The sequence below is a fragment of the Erythrolamprus reginae genome, chromosome 1 (genome assembly GCF_031021105.1).
Source record: "Erythrolamprus reginae isolate rEryReg1 chromosome 1, rEryReg1.hap1, whole genome shotgun sequence".
In the NCBI taxonomy this organism is placed as follows: domain Eukaryota; kingdom Metazoa; phylum Chordata; class Lepidosauria; order Squamata; family Dipsadidae; genus Erythrolamprus; species Erythrolamprus reginae.
In genome coordinates, this window is record NC_091950.1 from 238,341,587 (window position 1) to 238,363,106 (window position 21,520).

At 36.5% G+C, this 21,520-nt stretch overlaps 1 protein-coding gene across 3 annotated transcripts in view; it reads right to left on the reverse strand.

Moving 5' to 3' along the window:
- Window positions 1–21,520, reverse strand: part of MACROD2 (mono-ADP ribosylhydrolase 2) — a 1,339,842-nt gene that overhangs the window by 501,911 nt on the left and 816,411 nt on the right. For all 3 annotated transcript variants that reach the window (XM_070732607.1, XM_070732608.1, XM_070732606.1), the window contains one exon: window positions 19,109–19,182. In XM_070732607.1, the coding sequence (XP_070588708.1) occupies window positions 19,109–19,182 (74 nt within the window). The remainder of the gene's footprint in view (window positions 1–19,108; window positions 19,183–21,520) is intronic.

A 21,520-nucleotide genomic window follows, 5' to 3' on the forward strand; every position in this document is an offset into this window, starting at 1 on the left:
TATAGAATACACTTAATCCTTTTTAAAAGGAAATGCTAAAGGAGATCTATAAATGAACATCAGGTCAAAATGTCAAATTTATCCACAGGCCAATTAAAAAAAGTTTCTTATAAATCTTAAAATAAAACTTAAAATATCACACATGATTTTCATGGTGGACAATTATTATTATATTATAGCACTATTCAACTCCTAATCTGAAACTATATTGAGTCATTGGCTTGAAAATTTGGTGTTTTACCTGTACAAAAATACCTGTATAAAAGTTATTAAGTTTTTGGCTTCCAGCTTATACATGATTTAACCTTAAATCATTAGAATGGAAATAATCCATCCTGTAAAAAGTTCATTGGATCAATTCTACTTCAGTGGAAAAATAGAAGAGATGAATTTGTTGAATTCCCCATACCTTTTGGTCTAGGACACGGGTAGGCAAAGTTCAATGACATGTGGACGTCAATTCCCAGAATTCCTGAGCTAGCAATATTACCTTAGGAATTCTGGGAGTTGAAGTCCACAAGTCACAGAAGAGCCAACTTTGCCTACCCCTGTCTAGGATTACATAAACATAACAATAAATGGCTTTAATCCATTGGCATCTAATGCTTTTCTAAAGTGTATAGGATAAATATCTATTCTTATCAATTTGATGGCAATATTAAGGAAAAAAACTGGAAATTCTGAAGAGAATTTTCTTTAAAAAAAAAAAAAAGGAATCAAAAGCAAAATGAATGAATCAATCTATACTTCATTTCCTGACAGTTGATTATTTATTTGCTCTTATATAGTTTTTGACCTGAAAATTACACAGCAGAATTGAGAGAATTACCAAGGACCAATGTCTTCCAGTCTTCTTAATCACTTGGAATACACAGTGAACCTTGATTCACTTTGAAACTTAGATCAAATGAATTCCTCAAGGAAATCCTCAAAGCATTCAAACCAAGTTCCTATAGAATATGCAACATGTTTTAATTGTTTATACTGGTTTAAATATTTATCTAGAACATATCTGTCATAATATTTTTTTAACTCCCACAGCAATCATTCATAGAGAAACATTGTTCAAAATGTATCTACTATTATTCATTTTCCTTCTAAATTGTCCTTTTTCTAGGAAATTTTAGAAAGTATTTTTATGAAACAATTAAAGACAAGCCAGTTATCCTACATCCCTCAAGGTTTTTTTTTCTAAATGGGTGCTTGGATTCTTTCAGTACAAATTTCTAATAAGCAATACTTATCTAATCTCAAAATGATTACTTGGAAGTGAAAAGGCCCATACCTTTAATGAGAATATTTATGCCCCAAGCTAACATCTCTCTTAACAAACATTTTCTTAGAATGCCATTCTCATTTACTCAACTTACAACTTTCATTACAGGAGCAGAGAGGAAAATAATTATTTTCTAGGTTGAAGACAGAAAAGCCAAAACAAAAACAAAAAACAAGAACAACCCCAAACCCCAACCTAGCAATGATCAAGAACTATCTCAAGAACACAGAGTTTTTCCTCTTCAATTAATTGTCAGCATCATTATCCTGCGTCATGAAAGGAAGAACTGGATGAAATCCATAAATAGAAAGATCTGTCATTAAGTCACTCAAAGAAATTCATATCATTGAAATTCTCAGTTGCCTGGTCCGGTCCTGCCCGAGTTCATATTCATTACCATAGAGACAATTTAATAGACTCATTACATTAGCATTCTTAAAAGCAAGAAATTCAAAGCAGTTTAGTTCATTCTCCGCCACATCCAGGCAACCTGGAATTTTAATTCCTTCATCTTAAAATGACCCCCCCCCCGCCTTAAGGTCTTTGCTTGCTTTCTTTTTCTCTATCAAACTTCAAACCTCTTCCACAGCTATTCCTGACAGAATTCATGAGGATGCAATAATGTGCCAATTAAAGAAAGTTAACTGAGTGGTAATATGATGTCTCCAATGCACCATAATTATTCATGGAAAACCCAGTTGTGCGGCAATGTGCTAGAAAAAGAACTGGGATAGAAAAGTGAACAATTTTGCTTAATCACTGTATTTGTTCAACATTTTCCCGTAACATAATATGAAGGATTTCAAAGGATTCCTGTGGGAAAGTACTCTACGTCCTACTCTAAAACAAGGAAGGCCCTTTGAGGTTATCAACAAGCTGATAAATGTTTTTTTTTAAATATATTACATTTATATTCTACCTTTCTTCTAGGATCAAAGCTGCTTATGCAAGAGTGTTCTTTTATCTTCATAACAACCCTATGACTTATTTTCAGCTATGATATAGCAAATGGCTGAAAAACTCAGATAATCCTTCAGCTCCATTCTCTGTTCCTGTTATTGGGATTTCAGCCTGATTATTTGTGTATGTATGTATGTATGTATGTATGTATGTATGTATGTATGTATGTATGTATTTATTGGATTTGTATGCCGCCCCTCTCCGTAGACTCCGGGCGGCTAACAACAGTGGTAAAAACAACATGCGACAATCCAATACTAAAACAGCTAAAAACTCTTATTTTAAAAACCAATTATATATACAAACATACCATACATAAATTGTAGAAGCCTAGGAGGAAAGAATATCTCAGTTCCCCCATGCCTGACGGCAGAGGTGGGTTTTAAGAAGCTTATGATTATGTCTTACTCCAGGGTGATATTCAGCAGGTCCCGGAGAAATGGTAGTAGAAATTTTGAGTAGTTTGGAGAACCAACAAATACCACCCCTTGCTGGCCCCAGATTGGGGAGGGAATGGAGATTTTGCAGTATCCTTTCCCTGTCATGCACACCAAGCCACACCCACAGAACCGGTAGAGAAATTTTTTGAATTACACCCCTACAATATTCCCACTTTCCCCCCCCCCAGCATTGACCATTTATTTTCAATAACCAGTTGTGACCTTGAAGCCATTCCTGTAAGTCTCTTACTTTGCTTCACTATCACCCCTTGAGCCTTTCTCCCCCTACCCCCTACCCCAATTACTTTTCCAATACAGAGAAACCTGTGGCAAGAGATCTGAGTCACCTAAAGCCCCTATGAAATTTGCAACACTGGCTAATTTAAGTGAAGTTAAGAAGCTAGATTGTGGGTTGCTGTATAATTAATTTCTGTGAAGAATAATTATTGCACCACTGGCCTAAATTCCAAAGTAAACTCTAGAATGAGGGCATAATCAAAACTATCTCCATGACTAAAGTATGGCAGATTATCTCTATTTTGTACTACTCCTAATAATTTGTATAATTTAAATCATAACCAAAGGGTTCCCATTTAAGCCCTTTTGACCCCCTACACTTAATTATCATGGCAATATTGTCATCTTCACTGGGCCTTCTCACAAATTGCTCTAAAGGAATAAAAAAAAACAGATTTAGATAAAATTAAGCCTAGCTTCTTGAGGTGAAGCTTTAAAAGAGAGATGCACCAATTTCTCAGAATTGCTTTAGAATTGAACATCTTAAAAACGCTAATGTTAGCTCTGTAATAGTGCTAGATTGAATAATTACCTAAAGCCTTGCACTGTTACCTCACTTGTTGGTTTATGACCCTATTGCTGGATGTAGGCAGCACAATTTTCACTAATCTACAGTTCTTGTATTATTTTTCCTTTTCCTTTTGGTGTTAGACAATGCTATTGCTAAAGGTTTCAACTCAAATATTAAAAATTTAAACGCATACACTTTCTAAACATATTGTAGCTTCTAGTTATCAATGCAATGTTAAGTATATTGCAATGTTTATCTGTATGATTTAAAAAAAAACCTCTGGTTTTTTATCTAGACCACTAATTGATATGATCAATTATTATTTTTTTAGTAATAGAATTTGTGGATATAAAACTTTATGAAGATGTGTAGGGAAAAGAAGAAAAACAGCCTCATAATCCTCCAGTAAATATCAAATGATAATTGATTTGATCATTTGCTGCTTATTTGAATGTTCTAGTTGTTCTCAATTTGACAAGGACAGAATTCAGACTCCAACTTCTATGATAAAAATCAACTTAATTCAATTTCTGCTGTTATTTCTGGCTGAAGAATTTTTCCTTCATACCCAAAGACAGATAGTCAGGTGAGAAGACAGAGGTAGGAAAGACAGAAGCAGTGGTAAGCTCCCTGAATGGATACACAAGACTGTGTATCCATTATTCAAACTTTGCCCAGATACATCTTTCACCATCTTCTATAGAATTGACTAAATGACAACATTACCCTGTGTGTCATAATAAATATTTAATAGTTCATTTTTTAAACTCTATTACCTTTAGTATTCTGTTTAATTTTACACTGGCTGCTTCTCTAATCCCTCTGAGATAACCACGCTTCATGCAGTACTCTTACCAATTCTCATTTACAGCCTTCAAAACACCAGCTCTGTCATTTCACATCAACTGGATAGGTACTTTTAACCTTCTCTAGCATATTGTCTAATATCATATCTATGAAATACTTGACTGCCATCACCTTATCTATTAACTGTCAGAATCATGTGTTTCAAACTGTATTATGAGATGCTAGGATTTGGCAGGAATTAAAGTACTCTAATGCTTTTATGAAGAAAAGCACACTGGATGAAAGACTTGAAATGATTTCATTCTGGATCCAATGAAGTCTATTTGATTCTCTAATTTTCAATCTCACTCACACACCCCATAACAGTATGAGATAGGTTGGGTTTATTTGGGTTGGACTAACAGATTGATATCAGATAAAGTGATTTTCACAGTGGTAGATTTGAACCTGGGTCTTGCTAGTTCTAGTACACGCTGTGTCCACCAGGCCACACTGAGATCAGCATAAGGTGTGATCCAACTACTATCATGTGTAAATTATGGTTCATGGATTGAATATAGTTATAAGTCAGGACACTGGTTAAACAGCTCATTAAAAAAAAACATGATTTAACAGGATTCATTGATCTAGACCAGGGGTAGGCAAAGTTGGCTCTTCTATGACTTATGGACTTCAACGCCCAGAATTCCTGAGCTAATCATGCTAGCTCAGGAATTCTGGGAGTTGAAGTCCACATGTCATAGATGAGCCAACTTTGCCTATCCCTGATTTAGACAAGACAATAAGTGTGCTACTGTTAAAGCATAGGTGACATACTTTGGCTTAGTTTGGTCTGCAAAACCACATGTAATTCTTTTGAGTTATTTATTTATTAGCTGTTTGTATGGCTGTCCATCTTGACAAGTGATGGAGTAGCAAACAGTATTAAAGTAAAAACAATAATAACAACATTAAAATTAAAATATATAACCAATCAAGGAGGTATCACAATTGACAGTCATTAGCACAGCCAGAACCTTTACCAAACTGGGAGCCCAGACCCAGGAACATACCAGGTCTTGGGTTGGGCTAGATATAGATATGTAGAACATTCCACAGGGCAGTTCCTATGGCAGGAGTACCTCCTCAGTTCACCAACTAGCATTCCTTAGCTGACAGGACCCAAAGTATGTCTATCCTGCAAGATCAGATAAGATGGGTAGAAACAAGGGAGACACAGTCCCTCATATAGCTTGGCCCAAAGACATGAATGGCTTTAAAAGTGACAGCCAGCACCATGAATTACAGTATTGGAATTATCTGTGCCAAATAACCAGTCCCATTGACAATACATGCTACCTCATTCAATACTAGCTGAAGCTTTTAGATGGTCCACAAGGGAAGACCCAAAATAGAGCACATTGCACTATTCTAAATTAGGAAGGCATGTTTAGCTATAGGATTGACTTGTCTGCATTGGGATAGTATTTTAATTAAAAATACTATCCAAGGATTCTAAGGAATTGCTTTCACCAAATATTATCAGTGGTTAACAATCCATCATATGTATTTTGGGTATGAGATCTTGCATCATGCAATTAGCTTGATTTAAACTCTGTCTCCACCCACTGCTGGGGGGTTTGGCACAAATGCATAACAGAGGTAATTTAGTTTCATAAAGGGAATGGGATTGTTTTCTGAATAAATACCACACTTAAACCAACTATGGAACTTTTATCATAGGCAAATAACCTAGCAAAATTCTGACAAACTGTCTGAAGACACATTGTGTCTCAGTCAGATTCTTGGAAACGTCTGATTCATTTCCTACAGAGAATAAAAATTCACTGTTTTTGGTCTCCCACATATTTCTATCAAATAGACTATACAAAGACACTGTGCATCTGTAAAATTCTACATTATAAATAATGTACTTATTTCTTTGAATGGAGAATTTATAAACCTGGAGCAAATTTAAGAATGTTACTGTCAAACATTATCACCTCTATCTTTGAGGGGGCAGATGCAATCATCTCTCAACAAATGTTGGCTTATTGGTATGTTGGTGATAATAGCATAGAAAAGACAAATTAAGGGCCTTTCTAGATCACATAACTGGAATTAACGTTCACTAAGGAGCTTCAGAATGGTAGTTAGCAATCTTGGTCATTCGGACAATTCAAAATAAAGAGGAACATTTACACATTAAGTATACAAAATATTTGGATTGGAGAGGAATATAAACCCACCTCAGTGTTATTTCACCTCTAAAAAAGGGATCACTTATTAAATCATGAATGCAAATGACTGACAAAGTAAGTGTCACAACTAGCATATCAGTAATAATTCAACAGAAATATAACCACATATACTAAATGTCTCAAAAGAATGAACTACTTCAAAAAATATAAGCAATATTGGAGCCATAGTTCCCTCTAAGCTGAGCAGTGAGCAATCGCTCACTTAAAAATCATCATCAACTCAGAGTTTTCCAAACCTGCCCAGAAGCCGAGAGGGAAAGAGTGAGAGGGAAGGAGAGAGAGAGGAAGAGAGAGAAACAGATAGAAAAAAGAGAGGAAGGAAAAGAGAAAGAAAAAGAATGGGAGTAAGGAAGAGAGAAAGAAAATCAAAATCTAGTTTGAAACTAGCTCAACTATTTAAGTGGCATTTTGATATTGATAGAGTTGCCCTATTATGAGCTCACTATTATAGACACACAGTACGGTATTTTATTTTGAAATTCTCTGAGGCAAAACAGGGTGGGTTTTTTATTTGTTTGTTTGTTAATTTATTTATTATTTCTGTGCCGCCCAGTCCCAAAGGGACTGCCGCTCAGACACTATACTTTTCCGCCCACCCTCCCCCCAAAAATTAGAGGGAACACTGATTGGAGCACTGAAATAACTATTATAAATAATACATTTTTTTAAAAAAATCTCAGATGTGACTGAAATATGAGAATTTTCTCTTTTTTGGGGGGTGGGGGGAGAAGTATATCATTCAGATTAGAGACAAAACATACAACAACTGACCTTCATGGAGATATGCAAGATGCATCAGCAGACATAGAGAGTAAAATGTATTTTAAACCCATGTTAATCATATAACATTGAGAAGCAGTTAAAATCGACACATGAATTATAAGAAGCAGCACAATCCAACTTGCAAGATTATGTTATTGTAGCCAATCTCAATAAAAGTAGAATCAACTGCAAAATTGATTTTTTGGTCTTGTCTATTTAGCGGACTGACAAATATTATAACAGAGAGACTATAAAAAAGTCTATTGCTAACTTTTGTCTGTGATGATCTATTCTGAAAAAAAAATAGCGGTATGGATAGTGATATCAATGCATATTCATTGTTCTTTTAGTATTTACCTGGAAGTCACTTCATCACAAGATAAACATTGTTAAAGAAATTAATTTTTGCATGAGCATCTGGGTTCAATAAATGTCAAATTAAAATGAAACCAACAATAATGATTTCAGACAGAATTATATCACCAATCATCAATAAGAATGTACAAATTAAGACAATAAAACCAGTCTCCTAATACAGCAGCTTTCCCCCTCACGATTGTTTCTAGTTTTAATAGGTTTGGCAATGCAGCTGGGGAATTAGGAATACTGGAATCACATATATTGGAAGGAATTAAGTTGGTGAAGGCATACTACAGATTCTCCATGTACTTGTTCAGATCTCATTACAATACAGAAATACATGAGTAGAAGTGATATTGTATTATATGACATCCAGAATCACTTTCATGTCACATGGACAGCTGTACAAATATGATAAATAAATAAATATTGTAGGGTATATGCAAGCTGGTGATAATTAACAATTTGCTCTTCAAATAAATTTGGGTTAATATTTTCTTTACACTGAATTATCTTGAAAACACACGGCTGCAATAACTGTGGTATTTGTACTGTAAAAGAAAGCAGAATAATTAAACTGTCACTTGATTTCAGCTAGTTGATTTATTGTATCTGGCATTCAAGGAATAGTTTCCTGCTCAGCCATGCAAAATAAAACATAGCATAGAACATGTCAATTGTTGGATAACTACTATAAATACCAAAGAACTCATACAATGAAGAGTTTGTTATAGTGGCATTAATTAGCAATTATAGAGAATCAAGTTGTTACTTTTAATAATTGTGAAGGTCTGAATGGTTAAAGTCTAAAAGAAAAGGCTTGAATCCAGACTGGTCCATTTTAATAATGCTGTATATGTTAGCCAGTTATGTCTCTGAGAAATAAACAACTCGTATTCCATTATAATACAGTATATAGACAGGAGGGGAAAAGGCAAGCTTTAATGTGCAGTCAGACGGTAGGGAAAGCAAGTAGGATGCTTGGCTGCATAGCTAGAGGTATAACAAGCAGGAAGAGGGAGATTATGATCCCACTATATAGAATGCTGGTGAGACCACATTTGGAATACTGTGTTCAGTTCTGGAGACCTCACCTACAAAAAGATATTGACAAAATTGAACGGGTCCAAAGACGGGCTACAAGAATGGTGGAAGGTCTTAAGCATAAAACGTATCAGGAAAGACTTAATGAACTCAATCTGTATAGTCTGGAGGACAGAAGGAAAAGGGGGGACATGATCGAAACATTTAAATATATTAAAGGGTTAAATAAGGTCCAGGAGGGAAGTGTTTTTAATAGGAAAGTGAACACAGGAACAAGGGGACACAATCTGAAGTTAGTTGGGGGAAAGATCAAAAGCAACATGAGAAAATATTATTTTACTGAAAGAGTAGTAGATCCTTGGAACAAACTTCCAGCAGACGTGGTAGATAAATCCACAGTAACTGAATTTAAACATGCCTGGGATAAACATATATCCATCCTAAGATAAAATACAGAAAATAGTATAAGGGCAGACTAGATGGACCATGAGGTCTTTTTCTGCCGTCAGACTTCTATGTTTCTATGTTTCTATGTTTCTAAACATGGAGATGATAGACAGACAGACAGACAGACAGACAGATAGATAGATAGATAGATGGATGGATGGATGGATGGATGGATAGAGATAGATAGATAGATAGATAGATACATACATAGATAGATACATAGATAGATACATAGATTATATATATATATATATATATATATATATATATATATATATATATATATATATATATATATAAAATTGTAAGAGCACATGTTAAGACTTACAAAATGGCGCTCAAGGCGGCAAGATGCGCCTATCATTCTGCCTTGATTGCATCAGCGGAATCCCGCCCGGCCGCTCTGTTTAGGGTGACCCGCTCCCTTCTTAATCAGGGGGGAGTTGGGGAGCCCTTGCAGAGTAGTGCCGAGGATTTTAACACGTTTTTCGCTGATAAAATCGCTCGGATCTGAGCTGACCTCGACTCCAATTGTAAAACAGAGTCGACTGACAATGAGTCAGTCGAGGTGACTGGGGCACGTACTTGTCCACCTGTCTGGGAATAGTTTGATCTGGTGACACCTGATGAAGTGGACAAGGCTATTGGAGCTGTGAGTTCCGCCACCTGTTTACTGGATCCGTGTCCCTCCTGGCTGGTTTCGGCCAGCAGGGAGGTGACACGGAGCTGGGTCCAGGAGATTGTCAACGCTTCTTTCGGGAGGGGGTCCTTCCCGGATCCCTACAAGGAGGCACTTGTGCGCCCCCTCCTCAAGAAGCTTTCCCTGGACCCAGCCATTCTCAATAACTATCGACCAGTCTCCAACCTTCCCTTTATGGGGAAGGTTGTTGAGAAGGTGGTGGCGCTCCAGCTCCAGCGGTCCTTGGAAGAAGCCGATTATCTAGGTCCTCAGCAGTCAGGATTCAGGCCCGGCTACAGCACGGAAACTGCCTTGGTCGCGCTGATGGATGATCTCTGGTGGGCCTGGGACAGGGGTTTATCCTCTGTCCTGGTGCTTCTTGGTATCCTTCTGCGCCGGCTGGAGGGGTTGGGAGTGGGAGGCACTGTCCTTCAGTGGTTCTTTTCCTACCTCTCTGGTCAGTCGCAGTCGGTGTTAGTGGGGGGTCAGAGGTCGACCTCTAGGTTACTCTCTTGTGGGGTGCCTCAGGGGTCGGTCCTCTCCCCCCTACTATTTAATATCTACATGAAACCGCTGAGTGAGATCATCCAAGGGCATGGGGTGAGGTATCATCAGTATGCAGATGATACCCAGCTTTACATCTCCACCCCTTGTCCAGTCGGCGAAGCAGTGGAAGTGATGTGCCGGTGCCTGGAGGCTGTTGGGGTCTGGATGGGTGTCAACAGACTCAAGCTCAACCTGGATAAGACGGAGTGGCTGTGAGTTTTGCCTCCCAAGGACAATTCCATCTGTCCGTCCATCACCTTGGGGGGGAGTCACTAACCCCCTCAGAGAGGGTTCGCAACTTGGGCGTCCTCCTCGATCCACAGCTCACATTAGAGAAACATCTTTCAGCTGTGGCGAGGGGGGCGTTTGCCCAGGTTCGCCTGGTGCACCAGTTGCGGCCCTATTTGGACTGGGAGTCACTGCTCACAGTCACTCATGCCCTCATCACCTCGAGGCTCGACTACTGTAATGCTCTCTACATGGGGCTACCTTTGAAAAGTGTTCGGAAACTTCAGATCGTGCAGAATGCAGCTGCGAGAGCTATCATGGGCTTTCCTAAATTTGCCCATGTCACACAACACTCCGCAGTCTGCATTGGTTGCCGATCAGTTTCTGGTCACAATTCAAAGTGTTGGTTATGACCTATAAAGCCCTTCATGGCACTGGACCAGAATATCTCCGGGACCGCCTTCTGCCGCACGAATCCCAGCGACCAGTTAGGTCCCACAGAGTTGGCCTTCTCCGGGTCCCGTCAACTAAACAATGTTGTTTGGCGGGACCCAGGGGAGAGCCTTCTCTGTGGTGGCCCCGACCCTTTGGAACCAACTCCCCCCAGATATCAGAGTTGCCCCCACCCTCCTAGCCTTTTGTAAGCTCCTTAAAACCCACCTATGTCGTCAGGCATGGGGAATTGACATGTTCCCTCCCCCTAGGCTTATAAAATTTATGCATGGTACGCTAGTGAGAAGTGGAAAACTGATTTCATATTACTTTACAGTATAGCTACAAAGATATTTTGAGTTAGTTTATTCTGGAATTGCAAACATATGCCAAGAACAATTAGGATAGTATTAGGATAGTATTAGTATGTTTTGAGAAAAAGATTTTGGCCTTAATTCTCTCCTTCCTGCTTTCTAGACATCAGTGATAACATCCTGGAGAAATCCAAGGAATAATAAATATTAACTAGTTTATTTCTCCAAATTATAGTTCTGAATTAACCAAGTGTTTGGTTATCAAAATAGTAAAAGTTGCAAAGAATTCAAGGAACTAGGACAATTGTTGCACCATGAACTGTTTGAAAGTACTTTGTACAGTGATCTACTTCTTCCACTCTTGCTGTGTTCTAGTTCCCATGAAGCCTAGCTATCAAATGTTAGATGAAACTTACATACCAAATGCATCCAGAGAATCAAAAGATGCTTAAATATAAATGTAATTCTCCAAAACTAAAGCATCCAGAAGCCTTGGAATCCATGTAGATGCCCTCTGATCTGGTATTACATTTAGAAAAGGTCATATAGGCTTAGGCTGAAGTATTTGAGAACTGGGATGCTTCTTTTGTATTAGAAGCGCTGGATTGCTTTGAATACTAACTGTACTAACAGTAGGATGTTCACTAATCACTTGTCTTGTGGGCTCTGACATAACAACAACAAGACAATTCTTTGAACCCCGTAGTTCTTTTTTACTGATATAGTTCATCAGTAAAGTATCTAATAATTAATTAAATGTTAACACATTAAACATAGAAGTAATGTTTAATTAATAATTATTATAGTTATCTTTATTACAAAATGCTAATCGACCAGCAAGAAGGGATGTTTTATTATGTTTGATAGGCTGGAACATTTTGGGCTGAGTTTATAGTACAGAAGATTCTAAAGATTCATTTATAATTGAAATCAGAGATTTTTGTATTATTATTTTCAGCTTCATGTATAAGCAGCAGGGGGGAAATTATGAAACTTTGTGTACATGTACTATATAACAAATGCCCGGAAATTACTATATGCACAAAGGAAAGATTTGACCTTACCCACAATGTAAGAATGGATAATTAAGAGGTTGATTGCTTTAATTAAAGATAGACATTATCTAAGTTTAATGATGATTGGAAATCCCTTACTGACTTTTTGTGGAAAACAGAAAAAAAATAAGTCATGAGGTATAGAAACATAGAAACATAGAAGATTGATGGCAGAAAAAGACCTCATGGTCCATCTAGTCTGCCCTTATACTATTTGTTGTATTTTATCTTAGGATGGATATATGTTTATCCCAGGCATGTTTAAATTCAGTTACTGTGGATTTACCAACCACGTCTGCTGGAAGTTTGTTCCAAGGATCTACTACTCTTTCAGTAAAATAATATTTTCTCATGTTGCTTTTGATCTTTTCCCCAACTAACTTCAGATTATGCCCCCTTGTTCTTGTGTTCACTTTCCTATTAAAAACACTTCCCTCCTGAACCTTATTTAACCCTTTAACATATTTAAGTGTTTCGATCATGTCCACCCTTTCCCTTCTGTCCTCCAGACTATACAGATTGAGTTCATTAAGTCTTTCCTGATAGGTTTTATGCTTAAGACCTTCCACCATTTTTGTAGCCCATCTTTGGACCCGTTCAATTTTATCAATATCTTTTTATAGATGAACACAGTATTCCAAATGTGGTCTCACCAGCGCTCTATACAGCGGGATCAGAATCTCCCTCTTCCTGCTTGTTATACCTCTAGCTATGAAGCCAAGCATTCTACTTGCTTTTCCTACCGCCTGACTGCACTGTTCACCCATTTTGAGACTGTCAGAAATCACCACCCCTAAATCCTTCTCTTCTGAAGTTTTTGCTAACACAGAACTGCCACTACAATACTCAGATTGAGGATTCCTTTTGCCCAAGTGCATTATTTTACATTTGGAAACATTAAACTGCAGTTTCCATTGCTTTGACCACTTATTTTAATTTAATTAATTTTAATTTATTAGATATGTATGCTGCCCCTCTCCAGAGACTTATCTAGTAAAGCTAAATCATTTGCCATATTAGACACCTCCAATTGATTGTCATATTAATAAGCATCTTTTTTTTCTTTATTCCCCTTTATCCCCTCCAAATGTTAATTCTTGTTGCTTTTTATTCTGTAATTAAAATTCTATTAACATTTTATTTACAAAGAACAGATTATTTGAATCATTTCAGTAATAGAAGCAGAAAAAATTAGTGGATGCAGGTAAGTTCTTGGGAAGTCCCACTAAATGAACGGGATTTATCTTTAATATAATGAAAAGATGTGTTACATATTGAGATAACCTTTTTTTAAGAACAAAGTTGAAAAAATACATTTTCCCATTATTGTCTAAAGCTAGATGACAGCAGGATGATGGCTGATTTTCACTTCAATCAACAACTTGTAATTATTACTTTAATTAGAATATAGAAATAGAAGGAACTAAAAGAAAGGGTGTGCTGTTAATTTACTGAGACATACACTCAAAACTGATTCAATTACTGTTTATTGACTGTTTATTGTTGCTACTAATGTTACATAAATCTCTACATAGATCAGGGATGGTGAACTTTTTTTCCCTGGGGTGCTGAAAGTGTGTGCAAGCGCACTATCACGCATGTGTGAGTGTCCATACCTATTATTCAATCCAAGTACCCACACCCATAATTCAAGGGGGAAAATGGCCTCTCCTGCCCCAGCAGAGGCCTTCTGGAGGACGCAAATGGCCCATTTACTGACTTCCGGTGGGCCTGGTATCCCCATATTTTGCTCTCCCCAGGCTCCAGAGACTTCCCCTGCCCTCCCTGGAGGCCCTCCAGAAACCTAAAATGTTCTCCCAGAGCCTCCACACAAGCCAAAAATCAGCTGGCTGGTGCACACATGAATGCTGGAGCTGAGCTAGGACAACAGATATGGCTCTGCGTGTCACCTGTGGCACATGTGCCAAAGGTTTCACCATCCCTGACACAGGTCCTTAATAAGAAGAAAAGAGAGGGAGGATAGAGGAAGTAAACATATCCAAGGATGTATACAGGTAGCCCAACCAATTGTTTAGTGATTGTTCATAACAGTACTTGGAAAAAAGTTACTTATGACCATTTTTCACACTTACAACTGTAGCAGCATCCCCATGGTCACATGATGAACATTTAGTTCCTTGGCAACTGGCATGTATTTATGACAGCTGCAGTGTCCTGGAGTCATGTGATCACTTGTTGCAACCTTGTTGCAAAGGCAATACGGAAGCCAGATTCTCTGTGTTACTAACTTAACAATTACTATTAACAAACTAACAACTAAAGTGATTCCCTTAAGAGTTGTGGTCATAAACTGGGGCAAAAACTTACATAATAACTGACTTGCTTAGCAATGGAAATTTTGAGGTCAGTTGTGGTTGTAAGTCACGGACTATCTGTACTTAATTAAGTGTAATGAAACCAAAGGTCTTCTAAGGAAAATGTATTCTCCTGTTTTCTAAAAAATGCAGCCAACATTTCTGCTTAATGAGATGACTCAGAAATGAGGTTCCCTGCTGGAAGATGAAACATGAACAAAATTTTAAGATTCATTGGAACGAATGAACAAACTGAGTCCTTTTGTGAGTATATTCTAAGTTCAAACAAAAAAAAAAATTGCATCGATTGCTATTAAGATTACTTGTTCTTATTGTTATAAATAAATAATATCTACTAATTATGATTCCTTATTAGTATTAGCACCGTTTAAGTTCATTAATTCATAAGTTCATTACTAGGAGCTGCCTATTTATTTATTTATGGCCCAGGACCAAATCACACAATTTAACAGAAAATACAAAATGCCATACACCCATTAAATAAAAGGCAAAACCCTGTAATTTTAATATTGCATAGATGGGTCAAATAGCTTCTATCAGCCAAGGTTATAATTTTTAAAAATTGCTACTGCCCTGAGAACACATGGTTATCTGTTATTTTAAAAGAATACCATAATCTCCTCATAATGAGAGAACTTTCTTAGACTCAAAAGCAGGGGTCTTAGCTCTAGTAATTATTTCACTATTTCTTATTCCCTCTTTGTGCTTTCTCTAACACAGTTCATTAGGAAAGGGAATGGTGGGATAGGTATACACCTATGTGCTACACTTCTGAACATATTGGAGGTCTGTAAACATTACCATTGCTACATCAGTGCCTTCCCAACCCCCCCAATTAGAATTTCTTATTGTAATAACCAGCTATGGTAATTAAACATTTCATTATTTTATAGATCATGCCTTCAAACATTCAGCGATATCTGAAATAGTATTTACATATCTAGAATGTCACCCAGAGTTGTGCAACCAAAGCCCCTTGAGGGCTTCATTTTCAGTCTCTTAGGAATCAGGTCAAGAAGCTAAGAAGCGGTATATATTGAGTCTCTCTTGCAGAAATATTCAGGCATAAAAGCCAGCAATTTCCATCTAAACAAACAACTTCATCAATAATAGGAATGAGCTAGAAATAAGTCTCCATTAATGATTAATCCCTTGGGTCTCTTTTGGAAGTAATCCCCTTTTTCATCTACTTTTTTCCTCCTTTCCCTTTCCTTCATCTATTTTGATTTTTTAAATATGAGATTTAAAATGGTGGACAGCAACCTTTAACAAATAAATAGAACTATACCAACAACTATCATTTTGTTCATTTGCTCTAGGGGAAAATTGATTTGAAATCTTTTTTTGCTCATTGGCTTTGGTGTACTTGGTCTGGATAGATGCCAGGTCAATGGTCAACACAATTCCAAATACAGCAATGGCACTAAATAAGCATTAAACCAAAGTAGCCAGTTAGAAACTATAAGCTGCAAAAAATAATAACATCAGCCAAGAAACAGATGATCTAAACAAAATTTAAATAAAATAAATAATATTTAGGTTGGATGGCTGCATATAGAATTCAACCCAACCTAACCCAACCCAACCATGCAACATTTCTTGCAAGAAGTAGAAACTAAACTATTTTCACCATTAATTTCAATAGCAGTCAACTCTAATCCTAAACCATGAGCTCCATGTGTACATTTAATGCACATGATAATGTGTACAATGTCATGCCATTCTGGATCTTCTTCTTCTTCTTTTTTTACAGAATGCACATTTCAGATGGAAGCATTCAAAGCAAGCACAGTGTGTTGCAAAGATTTATGTAAAGGAGAGAGAAATTACCATAGAAGCCAGTAGCCCAAAATTGCCTTCTTTTGTTATTTTAACATGAACAAACAAGAGGCAGCATCTTTCACCTAATCACCAAACCAGTAACCTTTTACTGAATGGTCTTAACATGCTTTTCTCAAATTAATTCCTTCTAAGGGATAATTTCCTCTATCATGAAGCCAAGCCCTATTCTGTAATCTGAATAACTGCATTAAACCTCTAGACAGCATTTTGAAAAGTGAAAATACAGTTTGCTGAACATATAAACTAAGGTAGCTGCAGAAAATTAGTCCAGTAATCCTGACAATTGCCATTTTTGTAAAATAAACGCAACATATTTTTGTACATACAACATACTGTTATTTATTAACTTCCAAATTTGATTTACTGCTAACTGCAAATCAGGAGACTTCAAACATGTTCAGAAATTAGTTCCACCTCAGTTTATATTTTAAGACCACACTAATTTATAGAAAACCACTCATCATTTGATCTGTGGCTTTCCCTCCCTTCCCAGTTTACAATTTACTCCTCTGGGTTCAAGAGCTTGTGAAGTATTTCTACAGAAAAAAACAAAACAAATGTATACCATTGCAATTCAGCAGGCTTTTGTAGAAAATTGTTTCCAATCTGCTAAGTTTGCAATTAGCATACTCTATACTCTTTAACACAGTAAGATATATTTTGTAAGAACTTTAGCTTCTTGTTCATTTGGAATAGCAATTCAGAAATAAATCCTAAATATATTTACTTAAGAATTGCTGACATCTGTAGAGCATATTTCAGATGCTTACTCTTTCCTGACTTTCAAAATCTCAAAAGTTTTGGTGAGACAACCAGAACAGCTATTTTATTAACCTATGGAACATTTTAAAATTTTAATTTGGATATGTTAGCTTGCTAAATTTAATTTGAAAAATCTGAGCATTTCTCTTTAAACATCTGCCATATTGTTTTCATCCTTATAAATGCTAACAAATCAAAAGCAGTATGAAAAAAGAATATTTACAAAGCTACATACAAGCACTTATACTGTAGGTGTTTTTAAAATAATTTTATAATACTTTATTTTTCACTTTACGAAAGTGTTACAAAAGTGACTTCTGTTATTGGGCAGATTAGAAATAGAATTAATTAATTATGCTCTACTTTGGTAGCAGCACATATTAGTCTTTGCAATGGCCAGTATGCAAAAAAGTTACACAAATTCATGCAAATATATATATAAATTATTTATATACTGTAATAATATTTTAATGATATAGTGTCATTCTTATTTATTAGTCTAATGAAAGCAGCTCTTATATGTATGAGGAACATCTTACATGTGTGAATGGACTACTTTGGATTCAGCCTACAATCTGCTTACAATATTCCATTGTGAATCTTTGGAAGACATAGCAATATAGAAATAAAATAAATAAACAGGTAACTAAAAGTCCTTCAAATAAAATGTATGAAGGTAAACAAGCATAGTAGAACAACAAGAAAAGTATACAGGCAAATACACATAATTAAAATTTGAATAATTTCATACGATACATTCAAATAAAATGGTTAAATCCCCATTTCATGTAAACTATAGTAAGATCAATGCAAATGAATGTACCTCTAAATTATTCTAAATGAAATCTCTCATTCAAATTTTTAGGTAAAAGCTACAGTCTTACAGACTAGAAGTAAATTCTACTAGGATTATCATACCTGGGTTGCAAAAAAAGGAAAAAAGGAGCAAAGACAAAATAACAGCAGAGAGATATTAAAACCATAAATAATTACTACCATTTAATAGCAGAATGCTTGCAGCCCACATACCGTAAACCTACATTATTCAGAACTTAATTGTTCAATGGAACTTACTTCTGGGTAAATATGACTAGGATTGCATTACAAATAATTACAAACATCCCAAAATTCACTGGTTGTTTAACATATCAGGATTTTTTTTTACTTTCTCATCTCCTTTTCCTCCAATACCACACTATATAGAGTACTGTTGGGTTAAAAAGTTAAATTATGAAGAATGTAAGTTTACCATTAGGATTATCTCTGATTCATCGTTTAGCCATAAGAAGCCTGAACATTTCCAGGTCCCATATTGACCCATATGACAAGCTTGGGACTGTATGTAAAAGCCTTGGAAAGTGCCATGGATTCTTTAATATGTCATCATCGGATCAACATCATGATCAACAGTAAGTGGGTTTAAACATGCTTCGGATAAACATGTATCCAACGTCCACCCAAAATTAAAAATAAAACTAAGTAAAATATAGGAACACTAATTACAAATAATAAATGAATCAATTAAAAAGAAACTCAAAGGGTTTTCTAAGTTTCTATGTCCGTTTTCTATGTTTTTACCTAAAAGCTACAGATGACTCCCCCCCCCCCCAATATGGATGACTTTCTATAATCTCTATATATGTTTTATGCATATACGTTATTGCATTTCTTTGATATCAGGGTGTATTATTTACTACACATACTAAAAATCAATATTCCACTTGTCTGTCATTTCAGTGAAGCACAAATCTTAACATAAGATAACCCTACCTCATTATCATTCTTGCTTAACCACTCCTTGATTGTGGTAAGTGCGATGACTGCAGCTGGCTCATTTGGAAAACCTAAGATCAGAAAGAAAATCAGTTACGTATACCTGTATATATCTTTATATTTAACTGTATAACATGTGTTATGAATATATGTTCATTCATATTAGAATCAGCACTCTCTTCTTAATTGGTACTAAATTAGTAGCATTACCTGCTGTTTAGACATCACATTTATATTCCTTGCTTATACATACTACCTTTATTTTTGAAAAAAAAAGTTTGTTGGTGAATTAAATGCACTTAGTAGTCAAAATGGATATGATCATATGGACACAGAAGAAGAGAAAAACAACAAAAAAGAAAAATTAAGAAGATAGTACTTGAGTAGTATCTGGCCATGACAAGCAACCTTTCTGCTTTATTTATTTTTGTCTTCAAGAAGAGAAATCAAGGAGGATAAACCTTTAATTCCCCCCTTGTTGCCATTTGAAAAGTTGACAGATATGATTAAAAGATTTGAGAGAGGAATTATTTTAGTGGGGATCCACATAACTGAATCCATGTAAATACTATTTTAAGAACTATATATTTTAAAAACAGTAAATCTAATATACCCACTGTACATACTTCAGGTAAGTTTCTAATCCCTTCAGCAAATAGTTTTCCCTACCTTGATCCCCTGCCTTATTTTTCTATGCCTGTCTGATGATGAACTATATTGAATAGTATGCACACTGAGAGTACCTAGATTGTATTTCAGTTGACCCAAATATGTAGTTATTTATGCATTGATTCTTTTCAAAACAAACATTTTCCCCCTTTGGAAGAATGATTCACCTTGAAAATGTTAATATTTATACTATAGTGCCCTAGCTGAAAGCTGTGATAAAGCAGTATACGCACACATCAAAATTCATATAGGTTATTTATTCAGCTAAATAGGAGCAATGTATAAAAAGCTTTATAAATGTCAAAAGTCCAATAAGAAAAGCTCCTTCCTTCCTTCCTTCCTTCCTTCCTTCCTTCCTTCCTTCCTTCCTTCCTTCCTTGCCTCCGTCCCTCCCTCCCTCCCCCCTCCTTTGGAATATACAATATACTTTATGAACTGCATGCATGTACACACAGAGAAAGACACAGAGACAGAGAAAGGGGGAATATTTAAAGGCTGTGCTAATAGTTCCTATTCTCTTCCTATGTTCCTTTGATTTTCAAGAGAGAGTATGAAAACGGTCTTGATCTGTATTCAGAATTAACTGTACAGTACACTTTGAGAGTACAGTACATTACACAGAGTTTAAATGCTTCTCAAAGGAGCTACCTTACCTTTCAATGAGTACTGTGTGTAATAGCAACAAAATTCCACCACTTGAAAAGGAAGTCTAATTGAACGCACAGCAGTGCAAAAATGGAGAGAGAAATCTTGCCTAATAAGAGCAGCTGGAGAACTTTCTACCCGATAGCTTTGGGCCCTTCAGTTTTTTAACAGTTTCAATCCTACAGCCACATAACAAAGATTTATGCATTGTATACAACTTCTTACTCTGCTGCAATAATTTCTTAAAGATCCTATGCTACAACCTCATTCATACATGCGTGCACACACATATTCACATACATATATACTGTACATACATATTATGTACATATACAGTGATACCTCATCTTACAAACGCCTCATCATACAAACTTTTCAAGATACAAACCCGGGTTTTAAGATTTTTTTGCCTCTTCTTACAAACTATTTTCACCTTACAAACCCACCACCGCCGCTGGGATGCCCTGCCTCTGGACTTCCGTTGCCAGCGAAGCACCCATTTTTGCACTGCTGGGATTCCCCTGAGGGGACTCCATGGGAAACCCCATCTCCGGACTTCAGTGAAATCGCAGCATCGCAAAAACACAGAGGTCCGGAGGTGAGGTTTCAAGGACTTCAGTGTTTTTGCAATGCTGCGATTTCACTGATGCTCCCTTCGCTGGAAAACCCCACCTCCGGACTTCCATTGCCAGAGAAGCGCTCATTTTTGTGATGCTGGGATTCCCCTGCAGCATTGCAAAAACTCAGAAGTCTGGAGGTGGGGTTTCCCATGGAGGGGAGTCTCAGGGAAATCCCAGCAGCACAAAAACGGGCGCTTCGGCTGGCAAAAGGGGTGAATTTTGGGCTTGCACGCATTAATCACTTTCCCATTGATTTCTATGGGAAACATTGTTTCATCTTACAAACTTTTCACCTTAAGAACCTCGTCCCGGAACCAATTAAGTTTGTAAGACAAGGTATCACTGTATACAGAAAACCAAACATCTTTGATATTTAGAATATTCCTAATTTATTTAAACCTGGTCGATATCTTAAAGATAAGAGGAGGTCGCAGAAAGGATAAAGCATGCAAGAGCCTAGTACAGACAATTGTGG